This window comes from Dicentrarchus labrax, unplaced genomic scaffold, assembly GCF_905237075.1.
Source record: "Dicentrarchus labrax unplaced genomic scaffold, dlabrax2021, whole genome shotgun sequence".
Taxonomy (NCBI): Eukaryota; Metazoa; Chordata; class Actinopteri; family Moronidae; genus Dicentrarchus; species Dicentrarchus labrax.
The window spans coordinates 24858488-24872752 of NW_026136721.1; the positions used below are offsets into that span (position 1 = coordinate 24858488).

The 14265-nt window shown below is 35.7% G+C and overlaps 2 protein-coding genes across 9 annotated transcripts; one reads left to right on the forward strand and one right to left on the reverse strand.

Annotated features, from left to right (window-relative positions):
- On the reverse strand, positions 1–10183 carry zgc:111983 (uncharacterized protein LOC550501 homolog). 7 transcript variants are annotated; one of them, XM_051385606.1, is made up of 5 exons: positions 10100–10183; positions 9938–10011; positions 9759–9821; positions 9528–9633; positions 5309–5506 (listed from the first exon to the last, which is right to left on the reverse strand). In XM_051385606.1, the coding sequence occupies exons 2-5, from the start codon at positions 9992–9994 to the stop codon at positions 5418–5420; spliced, it is 315 nt and encodes a 104-aa protein (XP_051241566.1). In that variant the 5' UTR covers positions 9995–10011; positions 10100–10183; the 3' UTR covers positions 5309–5417. The 7 variants fall into 7 exon arrangements, 4 of the variants coding, with proteins under 4 accessions (XP_051241566.1, XP_051241568.1, XP_051241567.1 ...); XR_007881671.1 differs by lacking the exons at positions 5309–5506; positions 9528–9633; positions 9759–9821; positions 9938–10011 and adding exons at positions 1–343; positions 431–493; positions 604–677 and having other exon boundaries at positions 10100–10155; XR_007881672.1 differs by lacking the exons at positions 5309–5506; positions 9528–9633; positions 9759–9821; positions 9938–10011; positions 10100–10183 and adding exons at positions 1–343; positions 431–493; positions 604–677; positions 6051–6101.
- A 797-nt stretch (positions 10184–10980) lies between these two features.
- LOC127355142 (uncharacterized) lies at positions 10981–14262 on the forward strand. 2 transcript variants are annotated; one of them, XM_051385647.1, is made up of 15 exons: positions 10981–11138; positions 11221–11295; positions 11411–11485; positions 11574–11717; positions 12289–12387; positions 12783–12803; positions 12892–12912; positions 13014–13040; positions 13159–13185; positions 13278–13316; positions 13401–13430; positions 13533–13568; positions 13671–13706; positions 13957–14016; positions 14114–14262. In XM_051385647.1, exons 1-14 carry the CDS (start codon positions 11088–11090, stop codon positions 14002–14004), a joined length of 729 nt encoding a protein of 242 aa, XP_051241607.1. In that variant the 5' UTR covers positions 10981–11087; the 3' UTR covers positions 14005–14016; positions 14114–14262. The 2 variants fall into 2 exon arrangements, with proteins under 2 accessions (XP_051241607.1, XP_051241608.1); XM_051385648.1 differs by having other exon boundaries at positions 14118–14262.
- The last annotated feature ends 3 nt before the right edge of the window (positions 14263–14265 follow it).

Sequence of the window (14265 nt, forward strand, 5' to 3'; positions counted from 1 at the left end):
TTTTGCATTTATAAAGTTTATTTAGCAGATACAACAGAGAATACAGTTGCTTTGATGTTGAAATACAGTGATAAGTGTGAAAGCACTCTGGTTACTGTAAGACAAAACCACTGACATTTGGACAAACTGACACAAAACAAAGCTGATGTTGCCATTCGCTGATTGATTGCTGATCAAATTTCATATTTTATTTTGTAGTCGTAGTAGCTTCAGTGGTAGTAGCAGCTGCAGTACTAGTTTGTTATCCGAAGAGGGCAAGAAGGAGCTGGATCAACTGTTGTGGACTCAGTGTTGTAGCAGCTGCAGCTGCTGCTGCTGTTGTAGTTGTAGTAGTGGTGGTTGCCTTAAAAAGAAATCAGAAACATGCATTGTCAAATACACAGCAGAGGACTTTCTAAGGAATTTTACAGCGACTGTCATTCAGCCTCACCTCACTGGATCCAGAGTTAGAGTTTGAGTCTGACCGAACAACTCGTTTGTGTTCCTCATGCCTCTGTAGAAAATCCACAAGTCACACCTTTGATATTGCCTGCATTGTACCATTACAATAATGGTATCAACATATAAGAACCCTGGTACTGAGTATGAGAATGTTACACTTACAGGATGAGCCAGAGCAAGGCTCAGGAGGCATCCAAGCACAAATAGTACCTTCAGCATGGTTACAGTGATCACACCTGTTGAAGGGAAGATAATAAAGACTTAAAATAACCATTCCACCAACATAACATAGAAAAAACAGAAACAAACGATTCATAGAAGTACCTTTAAGTCTTCACAACTTCAGTTGACTGTCTTACAGATGGTTGGGGAGGTTGTTGTAGTGTTGCTCTGAATGTTGAGCGTTTCTTATATACAGTTACAGGAGCGGATGTCACATCAGGTTACAGCATTGTTGGGACGTGTTAGGAAATCTTCCACCTCCACAGTTTAATGTTGGGAAATATATAGGTCAGGTAATAATCAGAGACACACCTGCAGAGTATGATAAGTACAATATAATCAATAATTCACATCTGACATAATTTATTACAGTCAATTGGATCTGTCTCAAATTCTAATTCTCTGGAGTCCCGGAGTCTGACTCCTTTTGTCAATTTAACAAAAATAAAGCTGCCAGAAACTCCCATAAAAGCTGAAGAAGAATGCCACAGGCACCTTTAAATTTTTTTAAATTGAATAATAATAAACATTGAAAATATCACCATACTACATTAATCCAGTTTAAGGTTATAAAACACATTTATCAATGTTTATACACACAAATAAAACAGAAAAATGCAGTAAATAATATAATATCTATTTGTGCCTACTGCTTCATTGTAAGTTTATGTATAACATTGCAAATCACTAAAAACATTACTAATAAGTTCTTTGAAAATACTTTTTATGATTTAAAGACATAAATGAGATAGTGGTTCTCTCTGCTTGTATTATATATAAATAGTGTTCTATTACTACTCACATAACATCCTCCAATAAATAGATGGACTCCAGAGTTTTCAAAAGTTTTAATATATTCAGAAAATCTGTTGCATAAATATTATATTACACGGTTTTTAAGCAACGTGAAATACCATTAAAGAAAACACGCTGCCTATATTTAAAATTACAAAATTTGAAAATACAGAACCATAACATGGTAGTTGACATGCTACAAGGAAGACGTAACTTAAAGCAAAGAAGTACAGAAATTAATTTGAATCAGATATCTGTTATGAATTGGCGCTATACAAATAAAATGGAACTGAAATCAACTGAACAAGAATCCTTCCTAGAGCAGAACAAGAATGGGTAAAACACTAGGCAGTGAATTCAGAGCTGCAGGCTGCACTTGTGAAATTTAAGTCCCAGAGATGAAAGAAAAGAAAATCACAGAAATTAGTCTCAGATACTTTTATGTCTATGTGCACTCCAGCCATCTAGTCAAAGGTGCCTTGATTTTCTATTTGTCCCATAGGTGTGAAATGTGATGAAATGATTTATTTTGGAGGATAATCCCTAAAAACATGTTGTCCTCTGTCCATGCAAGACTCAGATCTGATCTCACAGCTGTTGGGAAACAGTGAAATGGCATTCACTGGACATGATTCATGTACACAGCATTATGTTGTTTGTTCACACTTCTGAAAAAAGACAAATATAATTCCACATAATTTAAATTATACAGTTCTTCACATGAAAAAGACAGTGCCAACTTAAGGACACGATCAGTACATTCACGTACATTTACTTCCGGTGGCAATTTCTTTGTGTAGAGTTCAACCTAGGCAAATTTCGTCTTGTCACTGACCTAAATCCTATTTAGTCCTATTGTTCCTATGACTTTGTCTATTAACTAGTCAATGTATTTTGTTTCAGTATTTTATTGTTAAATGTACTACAACACATGTTGTACAAGTAAAAAGAAAAAGTGAATTGTTAATAATATTACATTCAACAGAGTTCTGCTAAACCCAGTGTATGCTACCTGCCCAACACCATCTTTGATGAGTTTCTGAGATCAGGTTGCCTACAAGTATCAGGTCTCATCTGATAAGACACATTATGGATGGTCAACTCAACAGCTGACGTGTGAGTCATCTTTGTAGCATTCAGCTCTAAAATCAGAAGGAGGTGTTGTATTTCTGCCAGCTTACTGTCTCACATTTAGGGATTTGGTCGGGCTATAACAAATCTTGGGATTAGGCGATGTGTCAGGGCGGGAGTGTATCTTAAAGCTTTAATTGTTGCTGTTTTAGTTTATATTAATTAATCATACTGTACTAAATAAATATTGCTTCAAGTATGTCAGGTCCTGCTTATGGCCCCATAAGAAACTCAGCCCAGTCTCCTGACATCCACAGAAACTGGAGTCTGCTGTAGTTGAGATATATTTGCATGTTATTCCAATATTTGTGGTCTGAGACCTTAGGGATCAGGTCATTTCTCCATCACTTACTTGCAGGACGTTATTGTATTCTAGCAGGTTTGTGTTGTTACTGATATTAGCCGTCATTTATCACGAAATTCAACTTGTGGAATGCTAAAAGAAAAGTTATTATATTGTTGAAAATGTTTAAAGGAAAGCTGTCATGACATTGTGCTAATGTGGTTTCTGTCTGAGGTTGCAGCCACATCCTTTATACTTTATAATGGTAAACACGTCTAGACACTGTGAGCTGAGTGTGAACAACATTGTTGGGTAATCATATGCATGTGTGCATTCTGCATTTATATTGGTTCTCACTTACCCCATTGTTGATTCTTCTTTTGTGCACTGTGTCAAACAGGAAACAGTACAAGTTATATCCTGCTTACTAAAAAAACAGTGCTGCTGAAGTGTGAAACTGGAAACTGAAATGCTTTCAGTTACACAATGAAAATATGATAATTAATAAGTATAAATACGAGAGAGAGAGAGAGAGAGAGAGAGAGAGAGAGAGAGAGAGAGAGAGAGAGAGAGAGAGAGAGAGATCTTTCCAGTGGTGTGGAGTTAAATGAGTAAAGCAAAATGCTCACGTACGGTGGCCCTGACAGCTCAATGCACTGCAGCTTAAGAAAGCACAAACAGAGAAGACAATTGAGAACACATCTTCACAGCACATGTACAGCAGTTAGAAAACATGCTGCAAATACAGAAAACACAACTGACCAAGCAGGAAATTTTACAGATTGTGTTTTCTGTTTGCTTGTGTTGCATGTGCTTTTGGGAGTTGCAGTGCACTGAGCCAGGACCACTGTACAAATGCCTCTGAAACAGAAAAAAGAAAATGTGCAATAAAATATGTAACTATTGTATATTTATCATTTATATCTTTATCTACATCTATATATTTAATTATTAGTTTTGCCTTGTTTTCATGCTAAAGGAGGAGGAGGAATAGGATAAGCTGCATGTGCAACACTGAATTGTAAATTCAGTTATAAAAGCTGTAGGCTGCACTGGTGAATTATGTATTATCTCCAGAAATTAAAATCTTAACTTAAGAGAGTGACGTTCACTACAAAGGCCAATGGTGACCTTCACCTACAGACTGTAAAATACTGGGAAAAGGGACAATATATATGTGCCTATGTTGGGACCACTGGAACTTTGCCAAGGAATTTGTTCATTTTGTGTAATTTAACTTGAAGTTTTATCTATGACCACACTCCCTGATGATGCACTGATCAGCTGTAATAAAACTACAGGTCATCCCATTCTTTGATCTGTTTTAGTCTTTCTCTCAATCTTGGACCAGAGCGCATGGCTCCCTGAACCCTTGGTGCAGTCTGCCCCGAGCAGGTTTATGGTCGCAAAAACCAGAGCCTGCCTTTTCCTTAAAATTCCCAGTTAGCACCCTGCTGACAGGAGTAAAAGACAAATCATACCAAATCTAGCCTTCCCTGGGGACGTTTTAATCTCAGATTTTGGGGAAGTGTACAGACATCTCCCCCTTCAGTAGAGGAATGTGAAAACACCTCTCTAGTGACAAACTTCGCCCAAATACAAGTCAATGCTTGACTCAACTAATTTTTGAGTGGAGGGAATATTTAATAATTATTATTATGAATAATCAACTTTAACTTGTCATTTTACCACAAAGATGATTAATGACAATGTAAAAATGCTCAGATAATAATAATAATAATAATAATAATAATAATAATAAAAAAAAAGCAAGTTGTTGAATTGAATAAATAAAAATTGCTTTAAAGACTAATATAAGCTAACTGTAAAAACTAAATTTTTCCTCACACAAATAACTTTATTCTGTTAAATAGAGAGGATGTGGCAACCTGATGAATGTACTGTATAAATATAATGATCTTTATTACTTATACCGACATAGTGTTGTATCAGTTTGGAGAAGATTGTGAGGACGCATTTTTATATTTGCAGGAAAAATATCATTTTCAGAGGAACCTTTTAAAAATCTAAAAACAAGATAAGATAAGATCATTCCATGAAGGAACTTTTTTAAAAGTCTTATTCAACAGTTAATAGTTAATAAGTGCATGTGTTGCTGTAACAAAGTGAGGGTATTGCAAAAGCAGGTGTTTTTAGATGAACACAAAACTTATACAAACAAGAAAGGTATCCCAGTTGTGAAATGTGATGAAACCATGTCTGTGTTTGCTCATCTTGACCACAGTCCTCACAGGAGTCAGACAAACACAGACTCAGAGGTGTTGAGAAAGAGTGAAGGTGCTGAACCTATCTATCTATCTATCTATCTATCTATCTATCTATCTATCTATCTATCTATCTATCTATCTATCTATCTACACAGCTTTATTGATGTTCCTCATACGTTCTGTATGAATTATAAGAAAAACAAATACATTTGGTCCACGTTTTGCATTTATGAAGTTTATTTAGGAAATAGAGAATACACTCATTTTTGTCCACATGTCTAATTGAACTGGAGGGAAGAGTGTGAAAACAATGAAATTTAAGTTGTAGCTGGGGCAGGGGTAGTAGCCACTGTAGTAGTAGTAGCTGCTGTAGTAGTGGTAGGCGCTGCAGTGGTAGTGGTAGGAGGTGCGGTAGTAGTTAGTCGGTTTTGTAGGAGGGTGAGAATGATCTGAATCAACTGCTGTTGACTCAGTCCTGCAGCTGCTGTTGCTGTGGTGGTACGCTTCAAGAAAAACAGAAACATTCATTGTCAAATATACAGCAGAGGAGTTTTTAAGGAATAAAAACCCAAAACTGTAGTCGGGTGTGTTGAACATTGAATTCTGGAGGATAGAGAAAGCCCTCACCTCATCTGAATCTGAGTCAGACCCAGAGTTTGAGCTTGACCGAGCAAGTCGTTTGTGCTCCATCTGTGGAAAATCCACAAGTCACGCATTTAATATTGCCAGTGGTAATGGTGTATAAGACCACTAGTACTGATATTGAGTTTGAGAATGTTACACTTACAGGATGAGCCAAAGCGAGGCTCAGGAGGCATCCAAGCACAAATACTACTTTCAGCATGGTTACAGTGATCACACCTGTTCAAAAGGAAAATAATAAAGACTTAAAATAACCATTCCACCAACCTCACACAGAAAATACAGAAACAAACGATTCATAGAATTACCTTTAAGTCTTCACAACTTCAGTTGACTGTCTCACAGGAGCTTCAAGGAGGTTGTTGTAGTGTTGCTCTGAATGTTGAGCTCTTCTTATATACAGTTCTCATCTGCATACAGCATTGTTGAGAAATTATAATTATGAGGAAATCTTCCACCTCCGCATTATAAGATTAGGAAATAGGCAGACTAGGTAATATTCAGAGACACACCTATGAAGTGGTAAAATGATAGGTACAATTGATTTAATAATTCATATCAGAAATAATGTATTATAGTCAGTTGGATTTGTCTCAAATTCTAAGTCTTAGATCATTTCAGTTTATTTTTATGCCATTTATTATGCATTAATTTCAGTCTTTTGTGTTTATTTTAAACTGTCCTTACCCCACCTGAATGATGTCAATTGATCCAGCAGACCCAGCTATGGGTCTGAATTATCATTTAGTCAATTTAACAAAGTATAAAGCTACAAGGATCATAACATGAAGAACAGATGCCTATAAAAAATTACAAATAGTGAAAATATTCCCACAGTACAGTTAAAAAGAAGGTATATATATGATTTCACTGTTACATTGAAATAAGGCAGAAAAATATAGAAGATTAACTTTATTACAGCCTACATATAAAATCATCCCTCTCTTTTGTGCCTGATTTATTGAAGATTTATAGAATATCTGCCCACTTTGTTTTACTTTTACTTTAAAAATAGTGTCATCTTAAGCCCTTAGCTGGTCATTTGACTTTGTTCATCAACTACTTAGTGTATTTCATTATTATGTTATTGTAAAATATACTAGGACACATCATTTACTGTAGACCTTGACACCTCAGATACTAAATGATCAACTGATTTTCTTTTTACTTTTGTATTAAGAATTTGACTACAAATGATATGAATATCTATATCAAAATGCTCTGCTGACATTCAACAGTTTGTAGTATACGTAGTATTCAGTTCTGAAGTCAGAGGGAGGTGTCTTATTTCTACCAGCTCACTGTGTTACATTTTGGGATTTGGTGGAGCTGTAATAAATTTTGGGATTTAGGGAGTGTATCAGGGAGGGAGTATTTTTTAAAGCTTTAATTTCTAATTTCCTGTGACTTTTATATATTTATTTATTTCTATTTCAGTTGATATTTAAGAATCCTACTACCAGGGAAATATTGTCTTAACAGGTCCTGCTTATGGCCCCACAGGGGTCTGCATGGGGCCAGTCTGAATCCCTTGCAGATTCCTGTGACATCCAAGAAACTGAGGTCTGCTGTACATTGAGTCATGTGTAGGTTTTATTTCTATTTGTGGTCTGGGATACTGTAGAGATCAGGTAATTTCTCAAGTTTTGGTTGTATTTCAACAGTTAAGTACTACCATTAGCTCATTTATCCCTGAAATTCATCTCATGGCATGCTGAAGAAAAAGCTGTGAAAAGTAATTATATTATTGTTGTTATTATATTCCACCAAGTTATATTTTAACTCTGAAAATGTCCATAGAAAAGCTGTCATGACATTGTGCTGATGTGGGTTCTGTCTGATGTTGTTGGCACTTCCTGAATACTTCTTAAATGGTAAACACGTCTAGACACTGTATGCTGTGGAATTCTTAGGTAATCATGTGCACATGTGCATTCTTCAGTTTTATCCTGTTATTGATTCATTGTGTCAAATAAAAAAAAAACAGTACAACCTGGTTGCCATAAAAAACTATACTGCTGAGGTATAAAGGTGGAAACTAATGTTTTTAGTTACATGATGAAAATATGATAATCAGTAAGTATAATAAATACAAGAGAGAGTAAGAGACATATTGTTACATAATTTCGGCATGCCTGTCAGAATAAAGTAGTGTGGAGTTAAATAAGTAAAGCAGATAAGTTTGAAAAAAGAGAGAACAAAGAAAAATATAGTATGTCTTGATCCTTTATCTAATTTCAGTTACATGTTGGATAAAACTCTATAAATGTGCCTCATTTCCCTGCTGGAGGACAAGGAGGCACACACTTGCTAACAGAAATTGCAGCAAGTTTGTCAAGACTTGGCTGGATTGACATACACTGAAGCGTGTATTAGCTCATGTGAAAAACACAGGAGAAAATGTGTATTTTATAGAATTTTATATAAAATAGTAATTCTATAGACTATGAATATAATTATTTTGCAAATATATTAACCTCATGACTCCCTGAGTGTTTGACTCCAACTCTTTCCTCAGAGATCTTTAAGATTTAATGACCTCATATCACCAGCTGTTACATCTTAATCTGAATTGAAAGTACCATCTATGCAGCCTTAAACATAATTTGAAAATACAGAACCTATAACATAGAAGTAACAGTTGACATGATCGCTAACAGGAAAGCTGTGCAGTAACTTAAGGCCATGAAGCACAGAACAATGACCAGTGGATCCATAGCTGAAAAAACACAAGAATCCATCCTAGAGCAGTAACAGAAAGGGTAAAATGTTGGTAGTCCCCCGAGATGATGAAAATCTCACCTTCAAAGTCATGTTGACAACAAAGGCCAAATACAGACTCCATTGCTGAATTTTGGTCAAAAGTACTTTAGTGTCTCCATTTATCACTTTTAAAAGAGAAGATTCTGCCTTCAACCATCCAAAGGTGTTTTTTTATATTTGAAAGGAGTGAAATATAATGAAATTATGTATTTGGAGACATAATCCTAATAATGTGTTGTCCACTGTCCATACAGACTAATCTCACAGCTGTTCAGAAACAGTGAATTGGTGTTCACCGGACGTGATTCATGTAAACAGCTTTATGATGTTTGTGCATGCCTACAAATAATTGATTGAACATTTAAAATATACCAGAATATATAATAAAGTAAAAAAACTTACACCATTATCTGGATAAACCTAATCACTGGACCAGGGTAGCACTTAGAGTATGATTTAACCCCTCTGGTCTTGATGTGCAGTTTATTAGGCCTTGGGCACATAAAGTAGTAACAACTTACTGCAAAATACTGGGAAAATGCAGGGATGGAAGTAACAAATTATATTTACTATATTGTAACTTGTTTAAATATATTTTTTTTAAAAGGTTATTTTACTGTTTTTGTACACAAATATTACGTAGTGAGAGAGTTTCTATTGAATCGTTTCTATGATGCTCACCATTCTACACAGCTTCATTCATGTTTCTCATGCATATGTATTTCAAGAGAAACAAACATATTTGGTCTATGTTTTACATTTCTGATATTTATTTAGCAGAGAGAGAATACAGTATGTTGGTTAAGACAAAAACATTGACATTTTAAGAGAGAAAGAAGCAGTTCTGTCGACAAAACAAAGCTGATGTTAAAAATGTATGTCATTCAGTACTGGTTGTCATTCACTGATTGATCTTTGGTTATATTTCAGATCTTATGTTGTAGCAGCAACAGGAGTAGTAGCAACTGTAGTAGTGGTAGGAACCGTGGTAGTGGTAGGCGCTGCAGTGGTAGTGGTAGGAGGTGCGGTAGTAGTTAGTCGGTTTTGTAGGAGCGTGAGAATGATCTGAATCAGCTGCTGTTGACTCAGTCCTGCAGCTGCTGTTGCTGTAGCCCGGGTGGTGGTACGCTTCAAGAAAATCAGAAACATTCATTGTCGAATATACAGCAGAGGAGTTTGTAAGGAATTTTATCTCGTAACTGAAAGTCCGGTGTGTTGAATGTTGAATTCAAGGGGATAGAGGAAGCACTCACCTCATCTGAATCTGAGTCAGAGCCAGAGTTTGAGCTTGACCGAGCAAGTCGTTTGTGCTCCATCTGTGGAAAATCCACAAGTCGCATGTTTAATATTGCCTGTATTACTACTACAATAATGGTATCAACATATATATCCATACGTATATTGATGTTGAGTATGAGAATGTTACACTTACAGGATGAGCCAGAGCAAGGCTCAGGAGGCATCCAATCACAAATACTACTTTCAGCATGGTTACACTGATCACACCTGTTGAAGGGAAAATAATAAAGACTTAAAATAACCATTCCACCAAGCTCACACAGAAAATACAGAAACAAACAATTCATAGAAGTACCTTTAAGTCTTCACAACTTCAGTTGACTGTCTCACAGATGGTTGGGGAGGTTGTTGTAGTGTTATTCTGAATGTTGAGATCTTCTTATATACAGTCACAGGAGCGGATGTCATCTCATCGGCATTGTTGGGAAATTGCAATTATTAGGAAATCCTTCCACCTCCACATTTCAAGGTGTGACTATTTATCAGAGATGGAAAACACATCTTGCCCGCATGATATGTAGCATTCATTTAATAGATATTTATTATATCAGAAATAATATACTTTAGTTCACTAAATTTGTCTAAAATATAACTTATAATATAAAACTATAATATAAACTATAACATAAATATTAGTTTTATTACAGTCAAAAAACATTTTAGTTAACCACTGTTATGGAAGTAGTCTTGTTATTCTCCACCCTTCAGTATTAGCAAATCGGAAACTAGATGCCACACGTGGGAATACCTGGTCTTGTGATTACAAATTAAGTGACTTAGTGGCTTAGCCAAGTAACAGGCAACACCCAGTGAAGCATGCATTTCTTTTTGACTCCTCTTGTTTTAGGAAATTTCTTGCAGTTATTACCTTTACTACCCAGAAAAGTATGTATAGCACACAAAATGGTGTTTTCTATTTCTGATTTTTATTGAATTATTTTTTTAATAATTACCATCATCATTGTTGTTATCATGTACTGTTTCTAAGAACAGAGATCAAAGTCATAGAAGAAGAAATTAGCAAACAATGTGTGAAGTAATTGTTGTTTTGCACATAATTAAGCATGACTAAGATGTGTTGATTTAAGAAATGTATGGTGTGTCTCAATGTCCAATGTCTGATATAAGTATCAATGCATGATGGGCCACACGCATACTTGTACAGCACAGGTGAGTGATACAGTAGATGGTATACACTAAGTAACTTTCTATGTGAAATTTCTGCTCTGTATTAAGGCAGTTTAATATTAATAATGATATTTTCTTGTAGGTTCTAAGAAGCAATGCAGCTGTTGTATATTGTAGCTTTACTTTTGTCAGCAGTAGCTGCTCATGTGAGTATTACTTTTGGTGACGATGAAACTGAAACTAAAACTTCTCTGTTTTAAACTGTTTATTCATAATTTTGTTTTTCAGCCAGATTCCTGGAGGCCATGGCAGGATGAAAAGATTCCACCTGCAGGTGGACCCAAGATGGATTCAGACAATGAGGTAACATGGAATAGACATTAACAGACACAAAGGTCAGTGCTGCTTCTACCATTTGTGTGTTACATATTTCTTATTGAATTAATTAATCTCTGTTTGGCTTGGTTACGATGAGCAGTCGGTGACACAAACCCCAGACGATGTAGACGGAGGATCAGGTGGAGATTTGCCAGAATGGGACTCTGACCACCCAGTAAGGATACAATGTGTTTAATCTTATAATTAACTGTGGTGATGGTGGTTAGAGATGAACATTGACTCTCTTTTCTTGTTTGGGGTAGACACATGAGATGCCCCCATGGTTTGCAAACAGGCCCACTGGAAGACCAGGAAAAGGAAATCCACGTGGACCCATGAAAGGGACTGATGGGAATGATCGTCGGCCGGGGAGACCTTCTCAAGTTTCTACTCGGAGCAAAAGACAGGTACTTATCCTAGGTTCTTTTTTTTTATTGAGTATTCTGAGAGTTTGTTTAGATATTATAACATAAAACTGTTTTATGGTAAATTATGTACTGTAACTTTCATGGCAAGCATACTGGGCAGACAGATAACCTGTTGTTAATCAATCAGTCAATCAGTAGTTACACAATACAGCTCCCTCTAAAACCACAAATTGTTGTTTTTACGTTTCTGTCTGTGTGGGCATTTAAAAAACAAGATATGTGTTAAGCAGTGAACTGTTGGTACCGTAGTTATATGTGTGTGCATTAGACAGAAATCATGGCAATCTTTGCATTGTGACAGATTTGGGGAAATTATATGAACAAGATGTTACGTTACATTTGACCCAGTTACAGTAAGCTATAGGCAAATCACTTTGTGGTTCTATACTTCATTTCAGAAAGACTACTACTACTTCCCAAGATTTTTACCTATTTCTTTAAAATTGGCACTATACATTATATAGTGGTTATTGAGACTTGCTGCCTACTGACAGTTTATTAGACAATTATTTACTGTCTTCACACTTCTGTCTATCCGTGCTTTACACAGGCTCATGGTGCCATGAGGGGGCCCAGTGGGCATTCTGGGAGACCCAAAAGACCTTCAAGAGGCAATTGGTGGCCCAACAGGAGGAACCCCAGTCCACCAGTAAGCTGATGATGAAATACAGGGGCACTATAGCTGTGTTGAAATGAAAAATTAGAACAAATTTATAAAAAATAAGACAAAAGTGTAATAAACTGGGTCTCAGTAAACTCTGTTCACACTCAGGGACGTGGGAGGGGGATTGGAGATGGGGGTAAAACTTGTAACTTAATGATGTTATACAAAATGTGGCATAAAAAATCTTATTAACTCAATTTCTTTTATTTTTTTGCCTTTTATGTTGTATCTTTTTTATGTCTGTTGCTTTTGTCTTTCATTGTGACACACTATTTGATGTCTGCTTTCAAAAAGTGCTTTAAAATTTTCTTAGACATCCTATCTAAACTGGTATTGTTCTATTATTTTTCTTTACTTACTAACTTTTTTTCTTGTTTTAGGCATTTTCCCCTATTTTCAAGGTAGGAGCACTGTCATTTCTTTATGTGATATTAATACACTTTTGTCAGAACAGTTGAAAAATGTTCTTGTGTTTATAATTTTTTTCAGGTTGACAATGTGACATTTCAGGTAATATCATAAGTAAAAAAAAAAAAGAAAATGTAGAGAAATACAGTTTCACATGACAGGCTTCACTGAATATTACAAACATGTTGCTTTCATCCATATAGAACATCACTGGTGTAACCCTGAAGGAGGTAAACAATATGATGAAAGTTTTAACTTTTATTGAAGAACTATTCACTTTTTGTTTTAAATTACACCATCTAATGAAATGTTATGATTCCACTGACCCTTGGTGGGAAACTCTTGCAGGGGGAGAATGTATTCCTGATGCCAATGGTAGGTGACTTGAAGAATCAATAAAGTTGTATCAGAGTTAAAGAAAGACTATAAAGATCAATGAATTCTAATGACTGACAATCTATCTGTAGCATGGCGGAAGAGGACATCATCATCATCATCATCATAGGGTATAAAAAGAATTAAATAACTTTTCATAGCCATTATTACAGTATCACTCAGCTACTGGATTTTTACTGTTACTTGTTTTACAGGGAGGGAAACATGGTCCTCCAGAGAATGGGGTATATTGGCTTTAATTTCAGTCAAAAAATGTTTTACTGTATTTTCTACTACTTTTCTGTTTTGCTTAGTTTGATCTTTGTTTCTCTTCATTTCAATTGCAGCAATATGTGAAGCTCATCTACAATGCCACCGAGCCGGTAATCTCCTCGCCCACTACAGAATAAAAATGATGCCTGTTTACTGTATGTTGTATTGTCTGTCTTCAATAATAATCATAATTTCTCTTTTTCAATTTCAAGAACCAAGTCTCTGTGGAGTATGGGGTTTTGAAACCTGTAAGTACAGACAGTTTGTAAGCAGAAGGCACCATGTATTTGTCTGAATTGATTTTCTTTATATTTGTCATTAAAATGTGAAACCCCTGCCTTCCATCTCCAGTCTCACCAAAGGCTCTTTGTTTCTATGTGCAGCTATTGCACAGCTAATCGCCAGTAAATGTGCCAGTCATATGAAGCATTTACTGACATATCTGTAACTCAAGTTTGGGCTTGTGTGGTTAGTTTCAACAACTTTCTAATTTTCAAGATGAGCCTTGGTGCGATTGTTGCAGACAATCCAGAAGAAGATTACTGACAAATGTAAAAGGTGAGGGTGTTATTGCTGTTATACACATTAAGTTTAATTTCCAGATAATTACTTTGCTGATTGCTGCTGACAAATCTTATCTCACTCTTTCCCTCAGGAAGACACCGACAGCTTCAAGTTTGATCAGCAAACTTTGAAGAAGATTATGGTTTTCTTTGCTGTGGTATATTCTGGCAAATGACTTATAATTTGACATTTCCTGTAAAAGCATCATTTATGTGCACCACAATTAAATTCTCAAACAAACGA